A 27,731-nucleotide genomic window follows, 5' to 3' on the forward strand; every position below is an offset into this window, starting at 1 on the left:
CCACTTCACTGTGGGAAGGGACTGGATTCAGTTTCTCATCAACAGCTCAGTGGCTCCTATCCGAGACAGTTTAGTTTTCATAATGCTGATTTTTTTTTTTTTTATAATTCACAGTTGGGATATAATTTATAATGTCTGACAAACTGTGGATTTTGTTCCTAGATCAAAGGTTGCATCTGTAGGGTAAAAAAAATATAAATTTTGAAGCATGGCAAATACTTCACTGTATTTTTCCTGGCACTACATTCTGGTCCTGTTTGTTTTAACCCCTTGCCTTGTAAAACTGATGGCACATGATACAAAAGCCAAGCCAGTCACTAGTGAGTTGTGTGTCATGTCTTTGGAGATTTGGTAAATGGTAAATATAGCTAAAGGATTTGAGTACACAGCTACTGGTGACTGGTAATTGAGGCTCAAAAGTTAATATATTATGGCATAACTACATGCAGCTGCATGGCTTTTTTTTAAAAAAAAAACCAAACAACCTTGTGGGCAGCGAGGACTTGGGGTCAGTGGCAGTGCAAGCAGAAAAGTGCTGCTGTGATGGCAAATTAAATGCAACAACACTTGTATTCAGTGTCTCAAAATTATAACACTGTCACTAAAACACCACACTATAACAGTGACACCACAAACCATAACACTCCTCAAAATAAGGGCTGTATGGGCTGGGCCTGGCTGCAAGAGCAGGGTCTCCCCAAAACCCCCAGCCCTGGGCTTGCAGTCTCACCCCCATCCCCACCACTTTGGGCAGCAAATGCTACATCCCTGGTGACCCCAGCTGTGCTGCTGCCATGGAGCGGGATTATCTGTGCTTCTGCTCCAGGGGTAGGCAAAACCTGTTGGTGAGGGCTTCGCCTTTGGGGCTTTCTTTATGGAACTGAACCCTCTTATTTTCTAGACCATTTCTTCAGTATGTCAAGAACGATTCCAACTCCCAGCCTGTTCCCTCATACACTCACAGACATTTCACGCTTCATGTTTCTCTGAAGGATATAACCTGAGTAAAAAAGAGAAAGGGGAAAAAAAAAAAGTCTTAAGAAAATTGTGGGGGTGACCAACAACTTTGCTGTCCGCAGGACCTGCCCTGGACAGTGTTTCCTTCGAGCTGTGCTCAGCTCTCTCCACGATGGCATTGGAGAGAGGGGCAGAGGCTGCCTGGGGCCTCCCCGCAGCCCTTCACGAGGTGGACACCCACAGCCCACACCCCCCTGCAGTCCCACGGGTGCTCCGGCTGCCATGGTGCTTGGGTGATGCTCACCCATGGGTCTCCTGCCAGGGCCTTACTGCTGAGCTCATCGCACCCCTCGCACCTGAGCATGGAGCCTGGAAGACGAGAGTCCTCCCCAAAACTGTGCTCCAGCCTTGGCAGGCTGGGAAGAGGGGAACCCAGGGGCTGGCCCCACTGGAGCTGGGAGCTCGTGCCAGAGCCCCCCGTGGAGCCCAGCCCTGGGGGTCATGCAAAGCCCCAGCTTCTGCTGGATTTGGCCTCAGGGGTTACCCGGGAAGTCTGTGCTTCCCATGGCTGCTCTGTGTGACTTCCAGGCAAGCAGCAAACCCACCAGCTCACTGCTTTGCTGCTGCTGCTGCTGCTGCCAGGTGGTGCCCAAACACCGCCTGCTGTCAGCTCCCCATCACTTTGCAGCACAAGATACCATGACAGCCTTTAAATGGTGTATAACTATATATTTATGCCTGTCTTTCAAACATACTCCTTTTGCTACTAAGGACATTACCTTTCCAAACTATAAAACTCACATCCAAACAATAAAACTCACATACATGCATCCATTGAAGGTACCAAAGCTGCTGGGGAAAGCAAAACAACACAATTTTTTACAGAATGTTCCCATGTGTTTTCAGCAACTAGCTAGTGATTACCTCTCCACCTCCCATGGTCATAGGTAAGTGCCATTTTTCTTCACCGGTTTCTACTGATTTTAAGAACAAAATAACTTGCTTCTTTTTTAATTAATTTACTGCAGATCTAAATTTTTAACAATTCAATAGGATCACATTCTACTTCACAGTAACAAACTTCAATGTAAAAGATGAATGTGTGTTCAGTCAGTGATAAAATTGGCTGGATGTATGTGCATTAATTGGGAGAATGGTGATTAATTAAGGTAGATAAACTTAAGAAAGTACAATACCATTTCTATCAAAATTTGTGCAAAACTCCTAATGCCACCAGTCTTATTGTCATCGATGGTTATGTCTACACCATCTCCTAAGGCAATTCTCTGAAAAACAAATTCACCCAGCGTGCAGACTCGGCCTGCAAGCGCAGCCTTATAGGAAAGCAGAAAAAATCTTCCAGATCCGCTGGAATCCTTTGGGCTCCAGCACTAATGGCAGATGAGCACGTCCCCTGCTGTGTCCATGCAAACCTGCAGCGGGAGGGCAGGAGGCAGAGCCCACCTGCTGATGGTGGCCACAGCGAGGGCTCCTGCTGGGAATGTGGAGATGGGGCATCTCACCCAAAGCGCAAAGGTCTGGCTCTGCTTCAGACCCTTCGGCAGGTGGTATACTTGGGTAACTCCACCGCGTCCTGTTCAAAGACTCCTGATTCCCACTAGCTTCTGCATGTGGTGCATGAGGAACATAATGTGTTCCTGACCCCTCAGAGCAGCAGCGTGAGGTTCAGGCCCAGTCCCTGGTGTTGCTGTTCCCTACGGCAGCACTGGTACATCAGGTAGTTATTGCAGAGCACCGCGGCTGCGTTGCTGCTGCATCACACAGAAGGGATCAGTTCCTGCCCTGGGTGCACCAGGGAAGAAAGCACTGGGGGAAACAAGCCTGCTACCACAGCTACCCAACCCATATCCCTGATGGGGCCTGACACGGACATGTGCCTGGTGCACAGAAGACAGTCACAGACTCAAGAAGTCTATGAAATGGGTGGTGAGGAGAAGCAACACAGACCTCCTCTTTCTATAACCAACGAAATAAGGAAGCCTTTGTATTTTTTTCCATGCATGGATTTATTATGAAATCAGATATTTATGGACAATCGTAACAGTTTCTACAATAATAAAGTTTAATACTTTAAATTACTCTGGAAGATTCCACACGGCCTTAAACACTTAATTTAGTACCACTATTATGCCTTAAGATGAGTTTTCTTACACCACATAATAAAAACATTCAAGTGTTTCTCTTTTCTCCCATGCTGCAAAGTACAGCTTCATGCACTGCAGTCTTCGTTCTCACATGAACATGCTATGTGTGCATCGACAGTGTCCTGCATATCCTCTGACTTCTGGTCGAACTTTGTCTGTTTGTCTATCAGGCTGGTAGCCGAATCTGATGGGGAACAAGAAATGAAAGGTAAACAGCATACTTCAGAAGTAGTTTTGCAAGGTAGAGCATTTACCACGCACTAGTCATTACAGCAGGCTTGGCTTCCCCTCACTGGCTTACATATTTATATTTGTGAAAGTCAGGCAGAGATGTTCCAGGAAACCCACTTAATTAATAAGCCAGTTCTACCTTGAAAACTACTACTTCCACATGGAATTTTATTAATAATACATTTAGGAAATGATATTGTGGTCTTGGAGGAAAAACAAACTTGGAAAACAGACATGAACCCATCATCTATATAATCTATATCACTCTAATCTAGTATCTTGGAATCTACAATATACCTGTAAAAAAGACATCCTCCTACATCACTGCACCTGTGTGTAGGAATCCCTTCCACACCTGCCCTTCTGTTGCCAAAATCAGCTCAGTGAAATAGGATCACACCCAAAGGCACTGATATATAAAAATATACAAGGGGAGGATCCCCATTTCAGGGTGCTGCACATGATCAGATGTGGCTGAATCCTCACCAGATGCAATACATAGTTTTTCAGCTGAATCACAATGTTGACCGTGCTGTTACCCTGCCCTTACCTTGTTAGCTCAAAGCACCACGAAGGCAAGTTCAGTTTAGATTTTAAATTCCAGTATAATGAAAACCATGGTAAAATTACAACAGAAAAACATCTCTCTCACTAAAGAAAGTTTTACATATTAAAGAAAACAGTGGAAGGTCTTCAGTCAAGCAAGTCCATCCCTACCTGTGGATGTGTTAGATTATTCATACATTTCAAATGGAATACCCAAGTCAAGGGACAATGTGTTTAGACTTTTGTGCAGCTCCTATTCAGTAGGATTTCTGTTTACTTACCAGCTGGGAGACAGTGGAAACCAACAGTGACTGGAGTAGTCTTGGTGGCGGAGCATCCTTTCACACAGCGCAGCACGGGCTCTGTAGAATAGCACTTGGACTCTACACCCGCAAGCTGAACTGTCTTCTCAAGCTTCACAAGGGAGCGTCGCAGTTTGCAGGCTGTAACACAACCATTGGTGATAGTTTATGTGCTTGCATCCAAAAATCTTCAGATCTCTCCAGAAGGACCCATCTGCCAACACCGCCAATTTGCAAACAACTTTCCTCTATGAAAACTATATTTTGATCATAGAATGGTTTAGGTTGGAAGGGACCTTGAAGATCATCGAGTTCCAACCCCCCTGCCATAGGCAGGGATACCTCCCACTCAACCAGGTTGCCCAAGGCCACATAAGCGAAGCAGCATCACTGACTGATAAGTTTTTGAAATTAGCTAATTAGATATGGAGCTACAAAAAGTTAAATTCAAAGTTATTTCTAGATTAACGTGTAGAAGCATAGTCTGATGTACTTTCTAATAATTTTCAAAGTAAACTGGCTCACTGAGTAGCTGCAAAACAACATTTGAAAGGGTTGAATACTCAGCAGTGGAAATAAAGGGGGTTTTCTGACCAAATAAAAATAATCACTAAAGAATTACACTATTGCCACTGTCATTCAGACACAGAATTGCTACAGAGAGAGACCAAAAGTCATTGCTGCCAGCCAGTAATATTGACCTCGTTTTGGATTTCCAGGACAAGCAGTTACAAGTGTGTGAGAAGCTAAATGGACCGCAACTCATTCCTGACTATAAGCTTTATTCTCTAAAATTCCAGCTATTTCCACCATATGTTAAATGGAACCACAATATGTGGTCGCTACTAACCACGGGAAAATTGTTGTATAGATGCATGTGGACTCCATACCCATGTAAAGCAAGTTTGATGCCCAGTATTCGTTACAAAGCCATAGCAGAATAACAGCTGATGTACAGCTAAACAAGTAGAAGCCATCTCCAGGGACTGAGGAAGTCCTTCCCAGCAGGAGAGATCTCCTTCACAAAGGCAACATCCCTGTTCTCCTTGCAGCACTATGGTTTGCTGTTGCATCATAACCTCAGCTGAGAGCTCTGAGCACAGCATAAGATCCTAATCTACTGAAACACTTAAAATACAGCTTTTTTATTTCAACCATGTAATTAGGTCCCTGGAACTGCTCATGCACTTGAATGCTTTGCTTAACAGGTTGCACTGGTTCAAAAATCAGGTGGTCAGCCAAGGTGAAATAATTATTAATCCCCATCTGATTTTTTGATGGATCAAATACTGGCTGGAAAATAGTCTTGTGCTTAAATCAAAGCATTCTGTATGAATTTATCCTCTTACATTTTTTCCTGATCTTCTTCTAAAATGCTTCAAAACTGAAACAAAGATTTTGTTTCATCTTGGTTATTTAATTTCAACTGACTTGTGGGTTTTGGCTTGTTTGTTTAACTTGTAATTTCTTATTCCTTTCTAAACTGACAAATATTTTTTATACTTAATATAACTTAATAATGAACCTTTTTAAAATGCTTTCTTCAAGATGTTTATGGATTTTAAATTTTCTAAATAAAGTCTACATTTTCAATACAACTGCAGAAATATTATATCAAATTTATCAGAACTTGCATACCTCCTGTACAAGGCTTTTCTTCCAAAATCCAAGAATGCCCAAAGCTCACTGCATCTTTAGCTAGATATCCATTGGGCATCCGATATTCCTGTTCACATTCTGCATCATATTTTCCACAAATTCCACACATTTTCCCCGCCATCCATAAGGCAACTTGAATCTTCAAGAGAAAAAAGACCATTTCAAGTTAAAAAAAAAAAAGCCATGGAGATGGAGCAGATTTTTGCTATGTAGATCCCTTCCAGTATAAGTTAATGCACAAATATTTAAAATCTCTTTGCTAAAAATTCAAAAGTGTCCAACAGTCAGATGCCAAACTCCTGTGGTGCTGCAGTGTCTTTAACTGTCAAAGCCTTCAAAACCCACAGTGCCAGTCTAGTATGTTAAGTTATTAGTAGTCTAGACGATTAATATGCTGAAGCTTTTGTTTGATGCATGTTTTTGCAGTATAGGTGATAGATACAGTATGGTTTACCGATTTCTTTCATTCTCATTTCATATTGGTTTTAGTGCAGCCTTTGAAACATTTGCTCATCTTAAAAGAATGGCTGCATTTTTGCCGATTTAAAGGATTATACAGCCGTAAGAACAGTGGACAGAGCTGAAAACTCATTTTCCCTGCAGATGCACTGCTGGCTCAGTGTGTGTACGTTCACAGACCCATTTCCCAACACACACCTGTACTGCACGAATAACGTCTTTTTGTTGGCCACAGAGTCTCACTTCTCCTACTGAGAAATAAAGAGCAGGGCTGTGCAATCTTGTAGTGTCATCTCCCCTTTGGGTTTTTTTGGGCCCTGCAGAGATTTAGTTTTGCCACTGTATACTCTCGCACTCACACATACAGTTTTAAGAGAATCCTATGACAATTTCTCAACCCCCCAACTTATGAAGAGGAGTAACTATACCCTGAATGTGTATCCGTCAAAGTACAGTTTATCAATGCCATAGGCTGGGGCAACAAGTACAAGTCCTTGCTTTTCACTGTGAATCCACAGAGAAGCACCTAGAAAGAAAACAAAGTAAAGCAGAGCAAAACCAAAACAGGCCCAATGTAGCTTCTTTAAGAAAGAAAAAAGCAACTGTCACGTTTCTAAAATGTTCTTTTCCTTGAAATTCCTCAGTTGTTCTATTCAAGAAACAAAACATACATCAAAACAATGTAGAAATGTGTGTGTATAGAAAACAGATGTTTGCAAAAAGCTGGAAAACAATTTTAACGATCACAGATTTACTTGTTTTTCTTTGGGTTATTAACATATTCATATTTATTTCTAGAAATGACTACAGAGCTGCCTATAATATCTGTATAGTTGTGTAGGTATACAGGGCCCCGATTACACTATTTTGGAGTAAGGAAATACAAAGAACACCGTGAGTGTCACTGGAGCCATTTCTGGCACAATTATCACTTCCCAAGTACATAACATATAGGACAGAGCTCAGCACTGGCAGATGCTAACCCAATTTCAGCAAGATTTAGCTTAATTCATATACTACTGCTCTACAGTCAGAAAATACCTGCATTGGATATAGCCCCTGACTGCATAGCACAGAATGAAACAAGGTCCTCCTGTATCTTTCACAGAAAAAAAACTATTCCTGCTTTGAGAGAAGCAAGGAGGCTATTTTACCAGTTCTCCATATTTATTCCTAGCCTATTTCAGAATGCTAGCCAATTTATACCTATCAATCAAATCAGGAAAAAAATCAATATACATGTGGCGAAATTTAGAAAACTCTACTTCAAAAAGTTTTAATCAAGCAAGATTTTGTAGTATAACCAAAACACTTCTCCAATGTGGAACTCGGCAGGAGCTGCAGTAATGTATGAAGAAGAGGGGTCTTCATGTTAGTTACATCTTGCTTAGTTTGGCCACTTAAAGAGCTTCACACTCTAACCAGTCTTTCTGAATGTTCCTATGCAGGTGAGTAAAATACATGTTCTTAAATATTAACCTTAGAACCAGAGGTAGAAATACTTATTGAATACAAACTTGTGGAATCTCTTTGATAGAGCTCTTTCTTTCTTTCTCCTAAAACATATGTGAAAATGAAACAAAAGATGCTGCATCACTTACCAGAAGACATGTATGAAACATTCGTCGTGGGGCTTTCAGCCCCATCTACCAGCAGTTTCACCTGTCCGTTCACAGGACGCATATCAATTTCACTGTTAAGGAGAAGAGTGTTCAGAGCCTGTTTGCATCCCGTTCACACGCATACAACAACAATGGCATTTTCCTGCTCACTGGCTATCACTGATCACAGCATAAGCTCATTTCAACTACTTATATTACATCAGGGGTATTCTCGTCACCCAAGGTGCAGGGTAACATCAGCAGCATCACATTCAACACGCAGAGTAAATAAGGGAAGTAAATAAGGGAAATGCTGAAGTGCCCTGGGCTGCTCACCATTGCAGTAAAGCTCAGATCTGAGCTCCTCATGTTAAATGTGGACAGTTTAGTCCCTCTCACTCCCAGCGTCTGGCAGGAGTTACTTACTGACTGCCAAGCTTGATGTTGATTGCTTTCAGGTTCATAGCTTCTTCAGCATTCCTCATCATCACCAGGAACTTAAGGTCAGAGCTGCAATCCTGAGCCAAGATGTGGTAACAGTTTGCCGGCATTGTGTAGTTAAACTGAACGTCATTAAAGGTTGTGATCTTGTTGTGGGAAACTGAGCAGCGAGCTGGTTAAATAAAATGCCAGTGAGTACACACTTTTCCATAAAAGCTATATTATTTTTCTATAAAGCCATATTGTTTTTTCCATAAAGCTCTTTTTCTAAAAGATATATTATTTTTCCATAAAGCCATATTATTTTAGCTTTATAATTTTTCCACTATGTGATATTTTTGTATGGATTACAGGAGCTTTGGGCTACTGAGTACCCATAAATTCTACAAAAGGTCTGGAAAATACATTCCTCTATCTAACTAAAACATAATTTCCAGTAAGTTTAAATGTTACCAATTCAGATAATGGGTATCTTGATCCCTGAAATGCTGATGATTTCTGTACTATATGAGCAATATTCTCTCCCAGTTGAAACATTCTCACATTATTACAGCACATTTCCTAATTAACTGGAGACAAATAATCCCAGAAAAATTCAGAAGGTGCTCAAGTAATTCAGGAGACTGAGGATGCCATGCTTCTCGACCCAGTTAGATCCTGACCTTTCAAATTCTCGAGCACTGCAGAAGGGGCTTCAGCAAAGACATTCCAGATGGGAGGCTGCAGCTCTGAAGCTGGTATCCTCGGACCTACAGGGAGTGACAGGGGAAGCCTCATGGCTTTTTCATAGAGGATCATCTGAAAAGGAATTCAAAACCACGTTCAAAATACACTTGTGCCAGGTATTCACAGCAAACAGCTGAGATCAGGTTTTTTTCCTACTTGGAATTTGATTTATGTTTCTTCTACTGTGATTGACAAAGACTTTATGTGAACACAACTCATCTGACTCACTCTCCATGAGCTTTTTGCTTTTGCTTATAGTTTTCTCTCACAGTGTGGGTCATCATTCAGATATTATTTGGGAGAGAATGAATTACTCCCCTTCAAAAGTGGTTAGGGGAACACTTATGGGGCTACTACAGATAGAAACACGTGTAATTATGAGTACCACTGCACTCTCTTTTTCAATAAACAAAATCAGTCTATGACTATTCTTGGATGTAATATAAAAAGGTCAAAAATAAACAAAAGTTGTTTTCAACATTTGCACCCAGACTGATGCTTACTTGATTTTTCTTTCTCAGAATTGGCCCACTGTAATTAAAATGCAACTGTGCCACTTTTCTACTAGGAAAAAATAAGAGTGATAATAATATTTCATAATTACATCAGGAAGCTTGATAACAATGTCACATGTCCTTGGAGAAGTTAGAGCCACTATCACCCTGGCTTGTCGAGAAGGATTCTTGTCCATTTTTTCAGATAACCCCAGCATAAACGCAGCTCCAGGGACAAACTTGTAAAACCTTCAAAAATTCAAATCAGAAAGATCTGGTGAAATAGAGAAACAAAAAGCAGCACACATCCCAACCAAGTTGTCTCACATCTGTGTGTAAGTAGCATACAGAGTCTTCTGGATCACTGGTTAGGTCCCCATGACTACTCTCTGCTTTACTGATAAAGTGTTCAGTGAAAGGAAGGATCTGTTTCTCAGTTTTCAGTAATTATCTCCAGTATAAAGAATTACTGTACATTACAACAGGGTGGCTGTGATCTCCCACTCAGCTTTTATGTCCAAAGGCAGTACTCGGACAGATCAGAGAATAAATTAATAGCCGGTACTTTAACCACTAGAACCTCAGGGATGGACGCTGATTTCTCACGGTTGACCGGTAAGATGAAGAGTGTCACTAAAGACTAAAACCTCACCATTCTGCTATGGATCTGACACTTGAAGGAACTTTAGGCCACTCCAGTTTCACTTGTACAGCCGGGTGGGCAGCAAACCGCCCAGTTACCAGCTCAGCCGAAATCTTGTAGTCCTGGCAATTCCTGCCCCACTTCAGGTAAGCCTTTAATGGAGAGAGAAACGGTCCATTTTTAAATGCATGGAACATGGTTTTCCTGTGATGCATACAGCTGTACATAACTATTTTTGAGCCTTACCGCTGCCTTGTGAGCATTGAGGACCGAAGCATCAGCACAGAGCTTCCACTTGCTTGAATCTGTGAGGTTTGACACAAATACCTGCACCCGGGGCCTGATGGAGTCAATATCAGCATATACCACAAGCTGGAGGCCTCCTATCTTCTTATTGTTACGAATGCCATGAAGAAAAACAGCTAATACTGGTGTTTTGACATCTCCCAAAAACTTAGGCTAAGAAGAAGGGGGAGAAAGTATGCAAAGAATATAATTATAAAAGAGTTACCATGGAACATTTTAGATGCAAGATCTAGATGGATAAATGAAAAATATGCAACTGAACTGCATATATATACCAGCATATGTACCACACATATATACACGCCTATAAACTCTCATGAATATGTCTTTAATGTGTATGTGCCTCTGCATGCACAGATGGATTTTATCACTGTATTTTATATGAGCCAAAATTTGCGCCATTTCCTGAGCTGCAGCTGATACCATGGAAATGCTCATATCATTAGGATACAGTAATGACTACATGATTTGGGCTTCATTGTTAATACCTATATATTTGCCTGTGAAAGAGAGTGGTTCAATTTGACTAGCAGCATCAGCTGTCTGTTGTATTCACCACTCGTTCTCACAACAATAACATCCCCCAGCTAGTGTCCTCCTGTTTAGCTGTCTGGTTGGTCTGTTGGCTTTCACCTCACACTTCAGCTGTGCATTCTGTGGGGCAGGCAGGTTTTGTGTTTGCACAGCACCCTAGCACAAAATATAATCCAGGACATCGTCTTCAACATCAAGAACCTCCCCCCTTGACAGCAGGGCCTTAAGCACACTGTGGCCTGCAATTCCTTCACTCCCTCATTAGACTTCACTTCATCACTTGCCCCAGAGATCAAGCCTGAGTGCATCAGAGAAAGTGGTGGTGAGGAGCCAAGGTGTTACATGTCACCTCTGGAGTGTTCCTTCTGCTGAGGCTCCTCTTTGCCTCAGCCTCCACCACCAACGTCCTTGCACTGGCACTGCAGCACCTCAATTTCCCTCATGGTTGCAGAGGTCATGAAATCAGTCTCTTCAGGCATCTGTTGGCCGGGATTCCCATGAGGGAAGGGTCATGGTGCAAATAAGAAGGATCCTGACCTCACTGCAGAGGAAAGTGTGTGTGGGAACTATGGTGTGTGTCTCTCTCTTGATTCATACCCGAGACTTGAGAGTATTTCTCTCTTCCCGTTATCCTGGCTGTACAAGTACTGCAAGTGCATGGCCACTCTGCCTTTCTTCCAAGCTGTCAAAACCCCCTAAAAATGATGTAACTAACCCGGGAAGCAGCTCGAGATGAGGCATGACTGGATCTGGTAGAGGAGTACGTGCTGCTAAGTTGGTCAGCTGGGAGTTTCCTTTTGGGGAACTGCAAGAAGAAAACACATCACACTCAAGAGGGTAACTTAAAAGCACACTTGAAGAAATTACACTAGGCAGTGCTGCAGAATGCTCTCATGGCTCTTGGTGTTGGTAAACTTGCGTTCCAATCCTGAGGAGCTCAATGAGTTGCAGTGTGCTTTGCCCTGCTTAGTACATGTGATCTAGCTCTGAAAAATCTTGTTTACCCAAATACATCTGACCCTTCAGAAGAGACAAATAAGGAACGTGTCTAGATGAGAATTCCCTGTGTGAAAATACAATGGGCCAGAGCAAGTCAAATTGAACCAGCCTCTCGATTCAATATGAAAGACCAGAGTTGATTCATTTTACTTCTGGAAGAGCCTGATCAACTGGAGAACGCATTGAATGGACCAACTGAATGGAAGGGATCAACTGAATGGACACACACAGCTATTTTGAGGAACACTAATATCAAGTACACTGCTCCTGGCTGGCTCATGCACCAGTATGAATTTTTTGCTGAACTAAAGTACCATCCTGGTGTGTATCGACAGTGATTCCAACCCAAGAAACCAAGGGATCAAAACCAGTCAAATGACCCATGCTCTTGATGGTAGGATCTTTGTTCCTCCAAAGTGTGCATCCCCAGTCCCTTGTACTGCTTTGGTAGACTTTTGCATCTACTTTGCAGATCCACGAATGGCATCATGTGCACAACACAAAGGAGAACACAGCTCTCTGTCTACGCATCTCAGAACCACCACCACAGTTTATTTGGTGTTCTAAATGTTATCCACACTGTAACTTTCCTCAGCAAAGACAAGAAGTTGCCATTAGGGTTCCCATTTCACTCATGACATATTCCATACTTGATTTACTGAGGAAAGAAAAACTCACCTCTTGTCTATGTGCTGATCTAAAGCGATACTGATAAATCTCATGATCACCCTTGAAAATGATAAAAACAAAAAGATGAAAAGTCTCAGAAGACAAGAAATGCTACAGTTACATTGAAATCTGAGCACTGGCAATTAAGTAAGGTTTTTGCTAATTATCATTCATGCATAGTGTTGTATGCATAATCACAAGCCCGTAATGCAACCCTTGAAGTAGTTTATATAAAGCATTAATGCTCCTCGTGCAAAATTAAGACAGAAACATGCAATGTATATTGACAGAAAGTAGTAAATTGGCAAAAAATGCTTCCCTGCCTGTAACAAAAGTTTCAACAAACTTGTGGAAACTTTTGAGATGCTATGAAGTAGACATCTAGGCCAATGATTACAGGTGTGTTTGCAGAATAAATTTTGTAATTTCGCGTTGCTAAAATTTCTATGTCAACTCATAATTTCTTGATTTATGATGCAAAGCCAGCTGCCATTAGGAATGTGATTCACAAACATTGGCAGTATCAATCAATTTACTGACAGTTACCCATATTTTGGAATATGTGCTGCTGCTGCTGCTGCTGCTGCTGCTTTCACCTTCCAGATGTCCTGAATGATGCCCATGGCTATGGTGACTCAATGACTTCCTGCTGCTGCTGCTCCTACTGCTGCTATCTTTGCTTCTGCTGCTCCTACTGCTGCTCTTGCTGCTGCTACTACTGCTACCTTTGCTACTGCTGCTGCTGCTACTGCTACGTTTGCTACTGCTGCTGCTACTACTGCTTTTGCTGCTGCTACTACTGCTTTTGCTGCTGCTACTACTGCTCTTGCTGCTGCTACTGCTGCTCTTGCTGCTGCTACTACTGCTCTTGCTGCTGCTACTGCTGCTCCTGCTGCTGCTACTGCTGCTCCTGCCGCTACTGCTACTACTGCCGCTACTGCTACTGCTGCTGCTCTTGCTGCTTGCATCTTTGTTTCTCGCTTGCTTTACTTGATCATTCTCATCTTCATCCACAGCCTTTTTATGATCAGGAGAAGCAGCAGATGATGAGGAAGAAGAGGAGACAGCTGAGGAGGCAGAAGATGAGCTGGAGGGATTTTTTGCATTGGCGTCTGCCCCAAGCTCTGGTAGCACAGTGTTTCCTTTCTTAGAAGGCTGCTTCTTCTGGTGTCGTGTTTTATTTGCAACCTGCAAAAACAGTTCAAAGAAAAGTGTGAGACTGGAGATACATGTGGTTCTGTATTTACAAAGTAAAACTTCTCTGAGTGTCAGACAAGCTGCTCACATCAGCCTTTCAAGGAACAACTTCCCTGCCTCACTCACTGTAGAAGCTGCAGAACTCCCATAGGTCCATTCTGCCCAGCTGAAATCTAGCCCAGCATGGAGGACCAGTCACAGCTGGATGCACCCCATAGGATCAGTCCTTCCAGATGTGACACTGGCTGACAGGCCTGGCACTGGCACCTTTCAAACTAACCCCATCCTTGCTTTCCCTCATTGGCTTTCCATGCTGAACTTCAAATTCACGGCTTCATTTATGGGAAAATATTCCCCCCCGCCCTCCAAAGTCTCTTACCTTGAACACATTTTCAATGCCTAGAATCTTCTTCAGTTTAGCTTGAATGTCCTCATATGGAGATGACTCATCCTCTTCCTCAGACTCCGAATTTACTACATGAATTATTTTGGAAGCTGCTCTGGATCCTGCTTGAATCTCCAGCTGAATTTTGTCAATATCAGCATCTGTTTGAACTACACACCAATTGCACACATTAGAAGGTTATACTGCTTCAAATAGCACCAACAAACCTAAGATGACAAGGCTTGTGCTCAATATTGTACCTGGAATCAAGACTATTTTAGCTTCGTGTTCTCCGATTAATCTGTGCAAATACGTATTTTTTAGGAAACTGGCATCTCGTGACCTTCTGGAAAAGCAGAGCTGACAACCAAGATGATGCAGTTTGACGCAAATGTCTCGTTTATGAGTTTTTCTTCCTGTGCCATAGCGAAGATCCTCTTGAGAGCTATAGGCGTGTTTCCTTGGCATGCTGTCAGCTCCTTGCTGCATTGGAGATGAGTATGTGAATACCACTGGGAGCATATCATAGGCAAGAGTAAAAACAGCAGACATGCGCATCATGGAGATGGTAAATATTACTATATAAGTAAAAAGGAATAGGTTACCGTTGTGAAATCTTCACTGGAAGCTCTCTCTGATGGTTTGAAAGGTTCTTCCACAATATTTGATGAAGCACCTCCTGGGAGAATTGAGGTTCTCTTTTCCACCCCTAGTTCTCCTATATTTCTTGATACAGCAAAAGCCTTATGTCTGTTGAGACATGCGCAAAAAAATGGTGAATTATTCCAACCCCTTTTCTTTGGATTAAATTAAATACATCCCTGTCAGTATCATGTGACAGCACAGAGATATGTTGTTTGAACACAGGGATTGTATATGCAACTATAAGTATAAATATTATTAAAGACAAATAAGAGTTCATGACAAACATCAGTTCCTTATATCCCAGGAAGTTTTCAAAATATGGATAAATTTAAACAAATTTCCAAAACATGAAAGGCATTCATTTAAAAATGAAAATTAAAAACCCTAAAAGACAATAAAATAATAAAAAATAAAAAAATTTAAACACAAAAGAATAAAAAAATTGAAATAAAAATTAAACTCCTAAAAGTCAAAAGATACTTAAATTATTTAACTCCCCTGTTTCTCTTCCTTGGTCTTTATCCCAAACGTTCTGCTACACACTGAAAAGTCACTCTGCCTATCTAGAAACCTCTGTAGCAGGTCAGTGAATGGTGAACTTGGTAAGGTTTCAGCAACAGAAAGTATTCTGAAGTAATGCTACCGTACCTTCCAACCACTATCTCAGTTTCCTCCTGGCATGGATTTGTTTCAATCTTAATATTTTTCAGTTTCATGTCTATCTTGGCATCAAACTTCATTGGCACTCTTGTCAGGACCTTGCCTTGAATTTCAACAGCATGTTGAAAGTATTCTGTGTTGACACCCATTGTTGCGACTGTATGCACGTATAAGCTGAAACAGAGGAGAGCAGTCACATGTAAGAAAGGTCCTCTTTTTAAACATGTGGTTCGGCCTTTTCATAAAAAACCTCCATCATATGCAAAGCCTTAGAAACTTGCCATACCTTGGGTTTATGTCAGACCGAATCTGCATGGTGGATTCAAGGAACTGGGAAGGTCTAAAATCTCCAGTTAAAGGAGGGGTCATCTTTCCATCAACTGCAAACGACAGAACAACTTTTAAACATGGTAGAAGCAAAAGAAACTCTTTGAATTTAAGCAAGACACAGTTTTCAAGAAGAGGTAATATTTTTGCTGATACAACAAATATGGCTGGAAAACAATACAGATTTTGGGGTACATGAGATCTTTTACGAGTCTGAAAAACACTGAAAATATGCAGAAGGCTTGTTCTGTAGGCAAAGGTTCTGATGCAACATATTGAAAATGGAAATAAAAATATAGTAAGCAAATAAAGAGCTGACCCAAATTGAAAGTTTGTTAATTAGTATAACATTAAAATTTCAGAAACATGAGGAGCCAGAAGACAGAATAAATGGTGAGCAACCGGGCCAAACAAACCCGGCTCTCTGATCTTTCCTCACATGAAGTGTGAGCATCTTTCTTGTACTGTGGACCCAAAACTGAACATTGTATGCCCGATGCAGCCTCATGTGCTAAACAGAGAGGGCGAAATAATTTTCTTGCCATCTCTGCTCTTGCTGTTGCAGCCAATGATGCAGTTGGCCTTCATCACCACCAGAGCACACTGCTGGTTCACTATACCAGCTTGTCCTCCAGGCCTCCCTGGCCCTTTTCTGCAAAGCTGCTTCCTGCCTGGGCGATGCCTGTACACTTGCACAAATTACACCATCCCAGGTGAAGGACTTTGCATTGCCTTTGTCAAGTCTCATCACACTTCTGTCAGGCCACCCCCTCTAGCCTGTCAGGGTCCCCTGGGGTGGCAGCCTGTCCCCCCTAGTGCAGAGACTGCTGCCACCAATTCGATGTCATAATTGACACAGATTTGCTGAGGGTGATGTCTTTTCTGAAGTTCAGATTGTTAAAAGAGAATGAACAAGTGCTAATGACAGAGGAACGTTGCTCATAACAAGCCACCAATTAGACTTTCATCTGTTGACTACTCTTGGAGATCAGCAGTCTAGATAGCCCTCAATCACTTTGTAGCCCATCCATCCAATCCATACCTCCCCAAATTGGCTACAAGGATGTTATTTAAAACAAGCAAACAAACAAAAAATAAAAAAAAACACCCACAACACAAGGGGCAGGGGTTCAAAGATATTATTAAAACAAACTAACAAACCAAAACCCAAGAGCAGCAAAGGGTGGGCACATTCGAGACTTCTGTAAAGAGCACAAGTGCATGTACCTCACCCTTCATTCCTTATGTGTTGTCAGTAGAAGGAAGGGTCAGCTTTGCCTGAATTAAAAGTCTGCTGCCCAACAAACAGTATGACCACTGAATTGGTTTCTTGATAATTATTCGTACTTGCATATTTATTCTTTTAAAACAGAGCTCCCTGTCTCTTCACAAGCCCTCTTCTCTTCCTGCCTTCTCTAACATTACTGGTAGTTCTCTTTTGATTGCCTTCTGTTTTATTCTCTGTTTAAATCACCATTGAATCCTGCTTAGCTTGTGTGTGCATCTCTCGGAACCACCTGCTTCTGCCCCCATCTGCATCAGCTCCCCAAGCAGCTCTTGTTTTTTCTGACCTTGAATCCTGTGACCTCTCTCTCTCTGGTTTCCCAGATTCGCACCTCACCTTCTCTGTCTTAGTCCATTCAAAGATGGGGCAAAAATCAGCTGTGTCCAGCTTCTCTTCAAACATCTTCACTACCTCCCCTCCGCTACAAAAATTAGTTCTTTTTCCAACTTTTTTCCACTTTTTTCTCCAGCCACCTCTTACCCTGGCCTTTTCGTCCCCTGCTTAGAGCTCCCACAGCTGATCTCGTACTTCCCAACTCACCGTTGACTGCTGCACGTGCCAGAGCAGTCGTGTATGACCCGTACTCCAGCGGCAGACCGGTGCAGGTAGGAACGATGTATCGCAGCTCTCCCAGCCACACCGGCTGTGTCCATTGTCCTGCAATGCCATTGCGGATTTGGCTGACAACTCTCTTCATCGCTGCGTTCCTGTCAGCAGGTTCTAGCACAGTCTGCAGTAAAACAGAGATGCAAGAGGCTGGGATGTAAAAGTACAATGGTGTCAAATCTTGCAAAGAAAAATAGGAGTCCCTGGTACCTTGATAGCCTGATGCAGGACTTCCTTATTGATGTTGACGTAGGCCAGCTCTTGGCCAAATAGTTTGAAGTAGGCTGATATCAAGGGGGTTTCCGTTGGCAGCTCCTTCCATCCCAGCAGCTAGGGAACACGTAAGGAAACAAGCAAAGTTCCTTAATGCAACACTTTACAAATGGTAATTCAGCAAGGTGATCAAACCCATCGCTGACCAAGCTGCAATTTTCCATTGCTGCTTTTGTTTCTTTGCTGCTTTGTAAATAACACCGTGTCTCTAATTCAGACTGACTCCCTGTCGTTGAGATGCCCACGAATAGCCCCCTGTTCGGTGTTTTGTATTCCAATGCAGTAACATTTACACAGAGGTTCTGGGCCATGAGTACCACTGAACCCAGTTTGAAAGCACAACAACGAATCACCTTTCTCTTGAAGACAAAGGTATATTCTTGTAAACTAAGCGAGGTGGATGAAGGGAAGGAGGAGGCAGCCTGCCAGGCGTGAGGCGCACAACGTGCTACAATGCCCACATCCCCCATCTCCTCCGCAGGAGCAGAGCGAGGATTTGCAGAAGCTATCTATCTCAACCACCCCAGGAGTGATGTCCCCTGCAGTCCTGCTGCAGACCTCCCTTTCGCAGAAATACTTGAGCTGACTGCTAGGTGGGTAGTTTACCTTCTGAGACAGGGCTTAACTAGTATGAGAAGCTTCACTAAATACACCTTCATATACACCACATGTTGCATTACTGAGAATACCTACAGCTTTTCCAATCTCCTTTATCTTTTTGTACGTGGGATATTCAGCAAATGGGATATTTCGTTTCATGATGACGTCTGTGAGGCCTTCCACGCGGACACCAACCTACCAAAACAGCATGAGAAGGAGCGGTCAAACATACTTACAGAGACAAAACTTTGTAGTCAATTTTAATTTTACTTTGTTTTATTATTGATTTAGGTGAATATTTACCTCCACCAAATCAGCCACTGATCCTGCAGAATATGCCATCAGCTTGGAAATTATTGCTGACGGGAACATTGTTCCTGGGCTGTTCATAACAAAGACATCTCCAGCAGCACCAACTTTATAGTTATCTATGGCAGAAGTAAACAAAAGACACATCTTTTTTCTAGCCATTCTGCTTACCATTCAAGATCATATTTCTGCAGCTTTTTCCATTGCCAGCTATAAGATATATCATTACATATATTTTAACTGATTAGGCCCAAATGAATAAATGGCTACTCATGCACTTTTAAATATGTGACTGCCACATTTAATTCAATTTCTTATTGAAAGGCAGAATGCCATATTTCTTCAAAGGACTAAATGTCTTTTAAGCAGGGATTTCTGAAGTGAAAGTTTCCTGGTCACTGAAACGCTTTTACTCACCAAAGTAACCACCAACACGCATGACCTTACTATACCGGTAGCTCAGCCTGTCCAATTTGGGGGCCAGCAGCTTAAGGGCAATATTGCAAGCCGAAGATCTAAACACAATGAGAAAGGTAAAAATATCCTGAAATAAGCTGCACCGCATCAGAATATAAACTGAATTCAGGTTGTAAGCACATGCAGTGCTCACTCACAGGAATGTAACAGAACTTGTTATTTGCAGAACATCGCCCAATGCGTTCCTGTCTCTACTTACATGTTGTACATGTACGGCAAACTGCTCTTCGACAAAGCCTTCATGTGGGAATACACGAAACTGGCCACCTGCAAATTGCTCTCCTTCATTGCCACATTAGCTATGGTTGTTATTAAAGGAAGGGCGGGCCTTGTCTCAAAGATAACGGCACAAGCCATCATCCGCACTTCGGGGGGAAGCGACGGGTCTGCAAGGATCTGAATGAGATATCCCTGCACCTGCAGAAAGAAAACAGTGTCTCGAATTACCAATAATAAAGACTTTTTTTGCAGCGTGGATCCACACGTAACTCGCAAGAAATATGGGAGTGGGGGTCATTGTCCCTGCAGAAAGGTTTCCTGACGTTTTTTACTGAATGGTTCCACATCATTTTATTAAGACAACTGAAGGGGCCATGGAGGAACAGCCCCGTGAAGAAGGGTGGCCACTGAATCTGAAACAAACGTCCATATATTAATGTATTGGAACAACCCACCACAACCAAAAAGACACCAGCGTAGCTTTTTGCATTACTGACATTCAAAGATTGGTGAATAACTTCGGAAGAAACAATGGTAGATAGTAAGATATATTCATTCCTTGGAGTAACACCACTGACTTGGTGAGCATGCTTCACTATTTTAGACCACTTTTAAAAGTGGAGCTTCGGCATCTCACCAAAGACAGTCTGAGTGGATGCCATCTCCTGTAGCTCCTATATCTAAACCATCTGAAAGGCAGGAGTCTCGCCTGCGCTCACCGTGCTGGCAACCTCAGCGGGAGGTCAGTGGTGACTCATCTGACCTCAAGGGAAGGGTCTAAAAGAGGCAGAGCAATGTCTACATTTTGCCTAGGAGGTCAACAGAAAGTGTGTTTGTCTCTCCTCTTGACTATCAAGGCAGGTTAAATTATATGTCTGACTTTTAGATGGCTAACTTTCCACTGCATATAACTAGCACGGGATTTAATTGGTTATAACAGATGACTAAAGAAACAGTGCTGATGTCCTTCTGGAAGCTTCCTTCTGACTAATAATTATTACGGCTTAGAGTAAAACGTCAGCTGAAATATAAAATTGTATTACGGTGTTCTTAAAAATAATCCTTTTTTTAAAACATGCTGAATCCACAGACACGATGCCATTAAATTCATGACCCTTTACAGTATATATTCTATAATTCACTAAGTAAAGAAGTCTCTGACAGATCATACTTACTGTTTTGGGGTCCTTCCAAGCTATTTTTCTCAAGGCCATTATGGCATCAATCTGAATGTGGGTGGGGATATCAGAAGCACTGGATGAAGATATGGGAAGGAACTTCAGGATGCGCTTGATGCTGGCTGGCTCTCCCATGTTACCAATGCACTTCAGAGCTAATTTCATTTTGTCTTCACGGCCCCTGCTGATCGCTTCATCTGCCAGGTCATGGATGGGCTACAGGCAAAGCACAGTTCAGTCTTTTCTTCCTAATGTATAGATTGCCCACAACGTTCCCCTTACCCACTGAAAAGCCTATCGCAATAAACCAACTGGCTTTAATAAAATTACTCAGTAATGGCTTCTCTCAGGATTTTACCTTACAATGTGAAAGCTGTGTTTTCAATGACGAAGCCATTATCTACATCAGTAAAATGATTCATGGCCTTTGTTCTGAAGGACACCTATGAAATGTGTATTTCTAAGTCCAGTTGCCATTTTTATACTGCATCTTTAAAGAATTAAGCTAATGTAATGAACAATACTAAGCTATTAAGAACTACCTGAGAAAAAGCCACCCACCTGAAGAGCTTCTTTTGGACAAGCTGAGGTCTGAGAACAGTATCTATTGACCACAGAACTGTATCCCAAGCAGGCAACTTGCTGAAGCATGGGACTTTTCTGAATTCGAGAACTGGTGATTAAATCCTGGGGGGGAAAAAGGGGAAAAAATTAATTTTGTATTTAATACAGTGCTTGACATAGCTTTCAGAGCAGGAAAATCATCCGAGCTTATCTGAGGGGAGCAGTTTCAGAATGTTTATTGTTCACATCCAAACAAATTAAATCAGCTTGTAGACATTTTATTTGCAAGCTTCACTTGGGAGCTTAATTTCCCACTAGTTTCAATATAAATAAGTATATATATAAGTTTACATAGCACCATTTTGACTTTCCTGAACTGAGCATAACACTGAAAACACAAAGATTACAGGTAACCATCAATCTATAAATAGAATAACCTTAGAACAACGTGTAACTCAATTATATTAATGATGCATTCTCACATCATATCCTTTTTTTCCTATTTGAGAAGAATATTGACTAGAGATGGGAAAAATCCTGTTCAGAACAAATTATTCATTATAGTGTCAAAATATTTGATGTTTGCACCAATACTTTCACTTGCAGCACTTTATAGGAATAGTTTGCAAGTAAAAGAAAGCTATTCAAATGACATAACACATAAATTGCCGTTTGTTTCAGAAGTAAGAGATTGAAGTGGACAAAGTTTTGTCTGCAGAAGGCATGACGTGATCTCAGCAAATTAAAATGGGAATTATTCTTTGAAGCTGTTATGGGAGAATGGCTTTTATATCCATGTAGCAAAATGAAGACACAGGACTGTCTCCTCTCATGTATGTACTGCAAAAAGAAATTCATGGTTCAACATTTGTGCAAAATTGGTATACATGACAGGTGAATCCATTCTCTAATGTACTTTGTAATCAAAGGTTGTCATCGATTATCATTCCTTTTGTTATCAGATAGGAAAGATTCACATGGATTTACTCACTGCTGCTATTGGAACAGTGTCTTCATCAGCTTTCATTAAATGAAGAGCAAAAGAAACACTTAGAAGAGTCTGAAGGTAGTTAACGTCATCATTGCGAATTCTGGCCTTAATGAATTTGAGTGCTTCTGTAGTGCCTGTTGCAGAAACTGCACTCAGCAGCCATCGCCTGCAAGCAGGTTAAAAAAAAATTCCTTAATTTTAGCTCTCAGTTCCCCAAAAATGGCAGTTTCTTATAGGTTGATACAATGAAATACCTGTAGCGGGGTTTATCTGAAAATTGTCTCCAGATGGACTCAAGAGTATCAGCGCTTGCCATCCGGCAGAGCTGGACGAGCTCCAAGAATCGGTATGGAACGTCGTCGTGGAAATCTTGTTGGTTATTCAGGACTATGTGTTGCAGTGTTTCTATTATCTGTTACAAAACATGAGAGAGGGAGGGCATACGTAGTTAAACCCTTTGGAGTTTATGATCATTATTCTTTTATTAATTTTCTTATTAGGAAAGTAATTTGAAGACCTAAAAATACTATACCCTTTGCTCGGGGTTTTTCGTCTTGATTAGCTGCAGTGGCATCTGTGGCAATACTGATGGGAACTGGTAAGGAAGGCTTCCGTAGCTCTGCATGGAAATGTCTGGGGCGCTCCCCCGTTCGCTCCTTACTTCAAGCAAGGTGAGCTGTTGTCTGTCAAGAGGTAAGTGTCACGGGAGGAAAGAATTAGCTCTCTTCCTCCATCTGCCTTGGCTGTTTGTTGGTTCAGCGATACGGTGATGGTATCAGCTTTATTCTTTAATTATTTTTCTTACCACAGTCAAATCTTAGAGTTTGCTAGTGGAGAAAGTCTTCTAACCAGGACAAAATAGTATTAGAGTTATCAACAATTAAATAGTTTCTGAGGAGCTAAACCACTGTCTTCTGAATGAGAGTTATCGACAGTGTAATCAATGGTCTTGTTTCTGTGTGCACCATCTTCCTCCTGACACTATAAACTAGCCCTTTTTCAGGACAGAGCAGTAAAGTTGCATTCTTATAGTATAAGTGAGTAAAAGAGCTTTTCTCCTTCTCTTCCATGTAACTGTAGTGCCAAGTTCACCAGGGTACAAATAAAGAATGGTTCACTGAATTTTTAGGAGTGTGGAAACCCCAAGTATGAGTACACGCAGCTTTACCTAACTGCTCAACTCTCATTTCACTTCAATTGGGGGTGAAAGGCACTGCCAGAATCTATAGCTGTTGTCACTTCGTGAAGCAAGCCCATGTCCCACCTACCTTGCTTCCATGACGGCAACACCGGTAGGTTCACTGAGTGGTGAGATCTGATACACTTGCTGCGACACCACTTCTGTGATCAGGGTACCGCTGTCTGACTGCTTCAGTTTGTAGGAGAAAGCTGCAGTCCCTTTTATGAGCCTTCCCTTCTGGAGGAGAACAGAGAGACCCAAAGAGTGAATGGGAACAGAACAGCCATGCGTGTAGTAAAGAAGATCTTTTCACATCTCACGTACCATCATGTCAACAGGACAAGGATAGATGTAAGCCATTCCGACACTCTTCATCACTTTTTCCTGGCAATTATTTTGGTCTACAGTTTTGGTAACAGAGACTCGGCTGTTCTTCCTGTCTTCCTGGATGACATACCTTGTATGGCAAACACCACCGATTCCAGCCTGTGCACATCAATAGACATAATAAGACTTCCCAATTATATCGGGATTTCACCACGTGAGAAGTTTTATTGAACAAAGATTCTGAAGGAGCAGTAGGTGGGTAAGGACCTACTTAACAGTCTTAATTATGTTTCAAAGCCTGTTACCATTGCCCACAATTAATCCTATTGAACTAAAAAAATAGACAGATGAACATTATTTTGTCAGGGGACTGAGTTTAAAATGCAAAAGTAATCAATTAATTAATATCAACAACAATCAAATAAAATGGATCAAGCAGCTGTATCAGGGAAGCCATATAACAAAGACATTCATAGCTAATAATTCTTTTTCTTCAAAGGACTGCATGTTAAGACTTAAAGACAGATGTCTTAAAAAGAATCCAGCTCAGATAATTCATTCAACACATCGGCACACATTTTCTTCTATGTGAATGAAAACTGTCTTTTTTGTTTGTTTGTTTTTGGTGATGAACATTTGAAAGTAGATGCAAATAAACAGCAACTTGAAGGAAGAGCACCTAAAGAGAACACGTCCTTTCAGTAAAGTGGTTTCAGAATGGAAAAAACAAACCTCTTGCAATTCATACACATTCTGTGACTTTTTAATGGTTATCTGCATCATGTTCAGTATTCCTCTCACTATGTTAATACACATGTTGGGGCAGTCTTCTGGGCCATAAATATTTCCAATCCGTCCACTACTGTATTCAAACTTGAAGGGCCGGGTGAAACACGAAGAAACCATCTGGGTGATTTTGGAAGATCGAGTAAATGGGTCACTGGGCCAGATGCCATTGTACTCGTCAAATTGTGGAGAGCGGATCTGGGAGGAAATTAAGAAAAGGTATTTATGTGAATAAAATTACTTTGGTACAAAATATGCAAACAGATTGGAAGAAATCAACATAATCACTAGTTATATACACTTTCCTTTCAAATGTAGGCTTAGAAATTCATACCGCAGTTTATTCTTTTGTCTCTTGCTTACACTATTGTAAAACCAGTACAAACCCTGTGCGCTCAGCAGTTTTATTTTATCTTACAGAAGCAGTTAAAATATCACTATTATTTCCCAGGGACACTTTAAGCATTTTACTTGCATCAATTCTATAGAAGAAAGGCTGATTCAAAAAATAATAAAAAAAAAATCAAATAAGATTCTCCCTATTTTTTCAGCCTTAAAATAAATATTCTGCTTTAGGTGAAATCTAGCATTTTAAAAGTTTATATCATTCTAGAGGTAAAAAAAAAATAAATAGTTTTAGAACTATTTAGAACATCTCCTTCAAATTTCTTTTTTACTAAACTAGTTGCTATATTTGATTCGTATTTGTGAATTGCTTAAATCAACACATTTTTAAAAAAATAATGAACCCTTTTTCCTCCCCCCAAACTGAGATACAATGTAAATCAGAAGAAATTTCAGGAACTTTGGGAAAGTTACTGCCAGTTTGGGTGCCTCAGAGCACAGCCTGGTACATGCCATATAAGAGTTTCAGGATGAAGACTATAGTGTGAAATGCAGTCCATAGCCCATAATTTTGACATCTTGCCCTCATCAGTGAAAGAAGATCTGCTGCTCAACTACAGTCAGCGAGAGCTCTGTCACTAACCTCAGCGCCCAATAAAGCGGCTCTGATTTGTAACTAAATTAAACAGGCAAAGAAAAGTATTTTTCTGAGACATGCTTATTTTAGATAGATCAGGTCCTATCTCTGTTACCGCTGACAGAGGCATGATTTCACACATACAGATCTTTTACTGCAGTATCCAAACACTAAGTACTATTACATGCTCTTTTTTGATGCCTTTCATTTTTCAATCTTTCTTTTATCACTTTTTATCTTCAGCTTTTATCTCTTTTTAAGTCCACATTTATTAATTGCCTGCACGGCAATGATTTTACATACCCAAGTCCTGGCTTTCCACAGAAGCTGGAAATGACTGTTAAGACTAGAATCAGATCTTAAACTTGGAGCAGGCTTGAGTGCCTTGAGTTAGAAACAACCGTTTTTTAATAGAACCCCTGATTTTGGCACCTCAGTTTCCAACACAAAGTCTCGAGGAACACCCGCTATGAAAAATTTCCACAACAAACACCGGGAAGTGGCTGGAGGCCAAATCACTCATCACTTCTGAAACTTCAGCTTGCAGATCATTCTCTGACATCTACAGCACTAAGTCTCCAGTTGCGTTTCCTACAGCTTTCCTAAACCACAGGTCAGCCAGGTGCAATTCTGACTGATTTATAGTTCCCTGTTGCATAGTAGGTTTGGAAGGAGACTTGGTACCTTGAGGAGGTAAGTGTTCTCTGACAGCCCACTGATCTCTAGTTTGCTGCTCAAGCGCACGCCGACTTTGGCTAAACTTTTCTCTTGAAGCCCGTTCAACACCCAGCCTTCATAGCTGTACATGTAGCTCTTTCTGCTGCCGAATCCAGGGTCTGTGGGGAGTAATAGCCATTTTCACAATACTTGCAAGTGTGTTCTAACAAATAGAAATCACAACCAAGTCACCAAAGGAGGTTATAGAAGAAGATTTACTTACCAATGTCAAACTTCTGGCTACCTGCAAAAAGAGATGGAAAACCAGATGAGTAACATTCATTCTAGATCCAGTTGTTGACACTGAACTTAAGGAAATTTTGGGAAAGAGAAAGGTGAAGAAGGCATATGTAGGCTTACCTACGAGGGTGAGCGCTAGTGCAAGTATGATTCCCCTCATAGTGAAGGTGAATGGGGCTCTGCCAGACATCCTGAGACTTTTATGGAAGGAAGCTCAGGAACACGTGGCTGTGTTCTGCTGAATTCTCAAGTTTTTTATCAGTTTATGTAAACACTTCCCTTTTTGCAATCATACTTTCTCTTCAGATGGAATAAAGGAAATCAAGTCATACCTTGGCATCCCACTGATTTTCTCATATGAGCCCTTTGCTGGATTGTTTAAAAGTTTCTGCTTATCCTAGTAAAACAATTTTACTAAGTTGTTTACAATAAATTTACAATAAACACATTACTTAATTTCCTAGATTGTGTCACAGCTGGCTGCTGGTATTTGATCCTGCCACAGATTAGGTTGATTTTGCCCAGGTTATGCTGACCTGGCATCTGACCCAAATGGTTATCTAACTGATAGTGGCACAATTAACAAAGTGGAGTCAGTGTCACACGTTAACTGTGTTCTTTCTCGTCCCTCAGCATTGGTTTAGACAGGTGGTGTCCCCTGTAGACAGGAGACAAGAACAGATAAAGCCTTGCTATTCATATATTCATATGTGCACAACGGCACATTTAATGTCCTACTGAAAACCTGTGTACGTGGAATATATGTATTTATTTAAATAAAACAGAGGATCAGTGTGTCCTTTCAGCTCTGGTCGTGCTGACCAGGAATATTATTTAAATGAACAAAGATTTCGTAAGCAATCTGTAAATATTTTATCTTCCAAGGTAAATGACAGCTAAATGTGAGCAATTAAAACCCGCAGAGACTCAAAGCAGGGGCAGTGGGAGAGCAGGTCAGCTAGAACTTTTGCATTTCCTAAGGAGCCAAATACAAAATGTGGCCAAGTACCTGGATGGATGTAGGCTCGCAGCCAGCTTCATCACCGATTTA

At 41.4% G+C, this 27,731-nt stretch overlaps 1 protein-coding gene across 1 annotated transcript; it reads right to left on the minus strand.

Moving 5' to 3' along the window:
• Window positions 1-2,975: 2,975 nt before the first annotated feature.
• LOC104286149 (vitellogenin-2-like) lies at window positions 2,976-26,847 on the minus strand. Its single transcript, XM_009884711.1, has 35 exons — window positions 26,801-26,847; window positions 26,664-26,684; window positions 26,408-26,559; window positions 24,688-24,939; window positions 23,953-24,114; window positions 23,717-23,865; window positions 22,981-23,131; window positions 22,703-22,860; window positions 22,449-22,614; window positions 21,455-21,580; window positions 20,891-21,109; window positions 19,696-19,913; window positions 19,437-19,534; window positions 19,014-19,138; window positions 18,804-18,905; window positions 18,048-18,167; window positions 17,772-17,961; window positions 15,906-15,999; window positions 15,608-15,793; window positions 14,920-15,064; window positions 14,575-14,797; window positions 14,309-14,484; window positions 13,279-13,920; window positions 12,742-12,792; window positions 11,780-11,869; window positions 10,471-10,683; window positions 10,234-10,376; window positions 9,692-9,830; window positions 9,024-9,159; window positions 8,347-8,533; window positions 7,921-8,012; window positions 6,748-6,845; window positions 5,840-5,999; window positions 4,181-4,342; window positions 2,976-3,306 (listed from the first exon to the last, which is right to left on the minus strand). Exons 1-35 carry the CDS (start codon window positions 26,838-26,840, stop codon window positions 3,188-3,190), a joined length of 5,505 nt encoding a protein of 1,834 aa, XP_009883013.1. The 5' UTR covers window positions 26,841-26,847; the 3' UTR covers window positions 2,976-3,187.
• Between the last annotated feature and the right edge of the window lie 884 nt (window positions 26,848-27,731).

The sequence above is a fragment of the Charadrius vociferus genome, unplaced genomic scaffold (genome assembly GCF_000708025.1).
Source record: "Charadrius vociferus isolate BGI_N301 unplaced genomic scaffold, ASM70802v2 scaffold163, whole genome shotgun sequence".
Taxonomy (NCBI): domain Eukaryota; kingdom Metazoa; phylum Chordata; class Aves; order Charadriiformes; family Charadriidae; genus Charadrius; species Charadrius vociferus.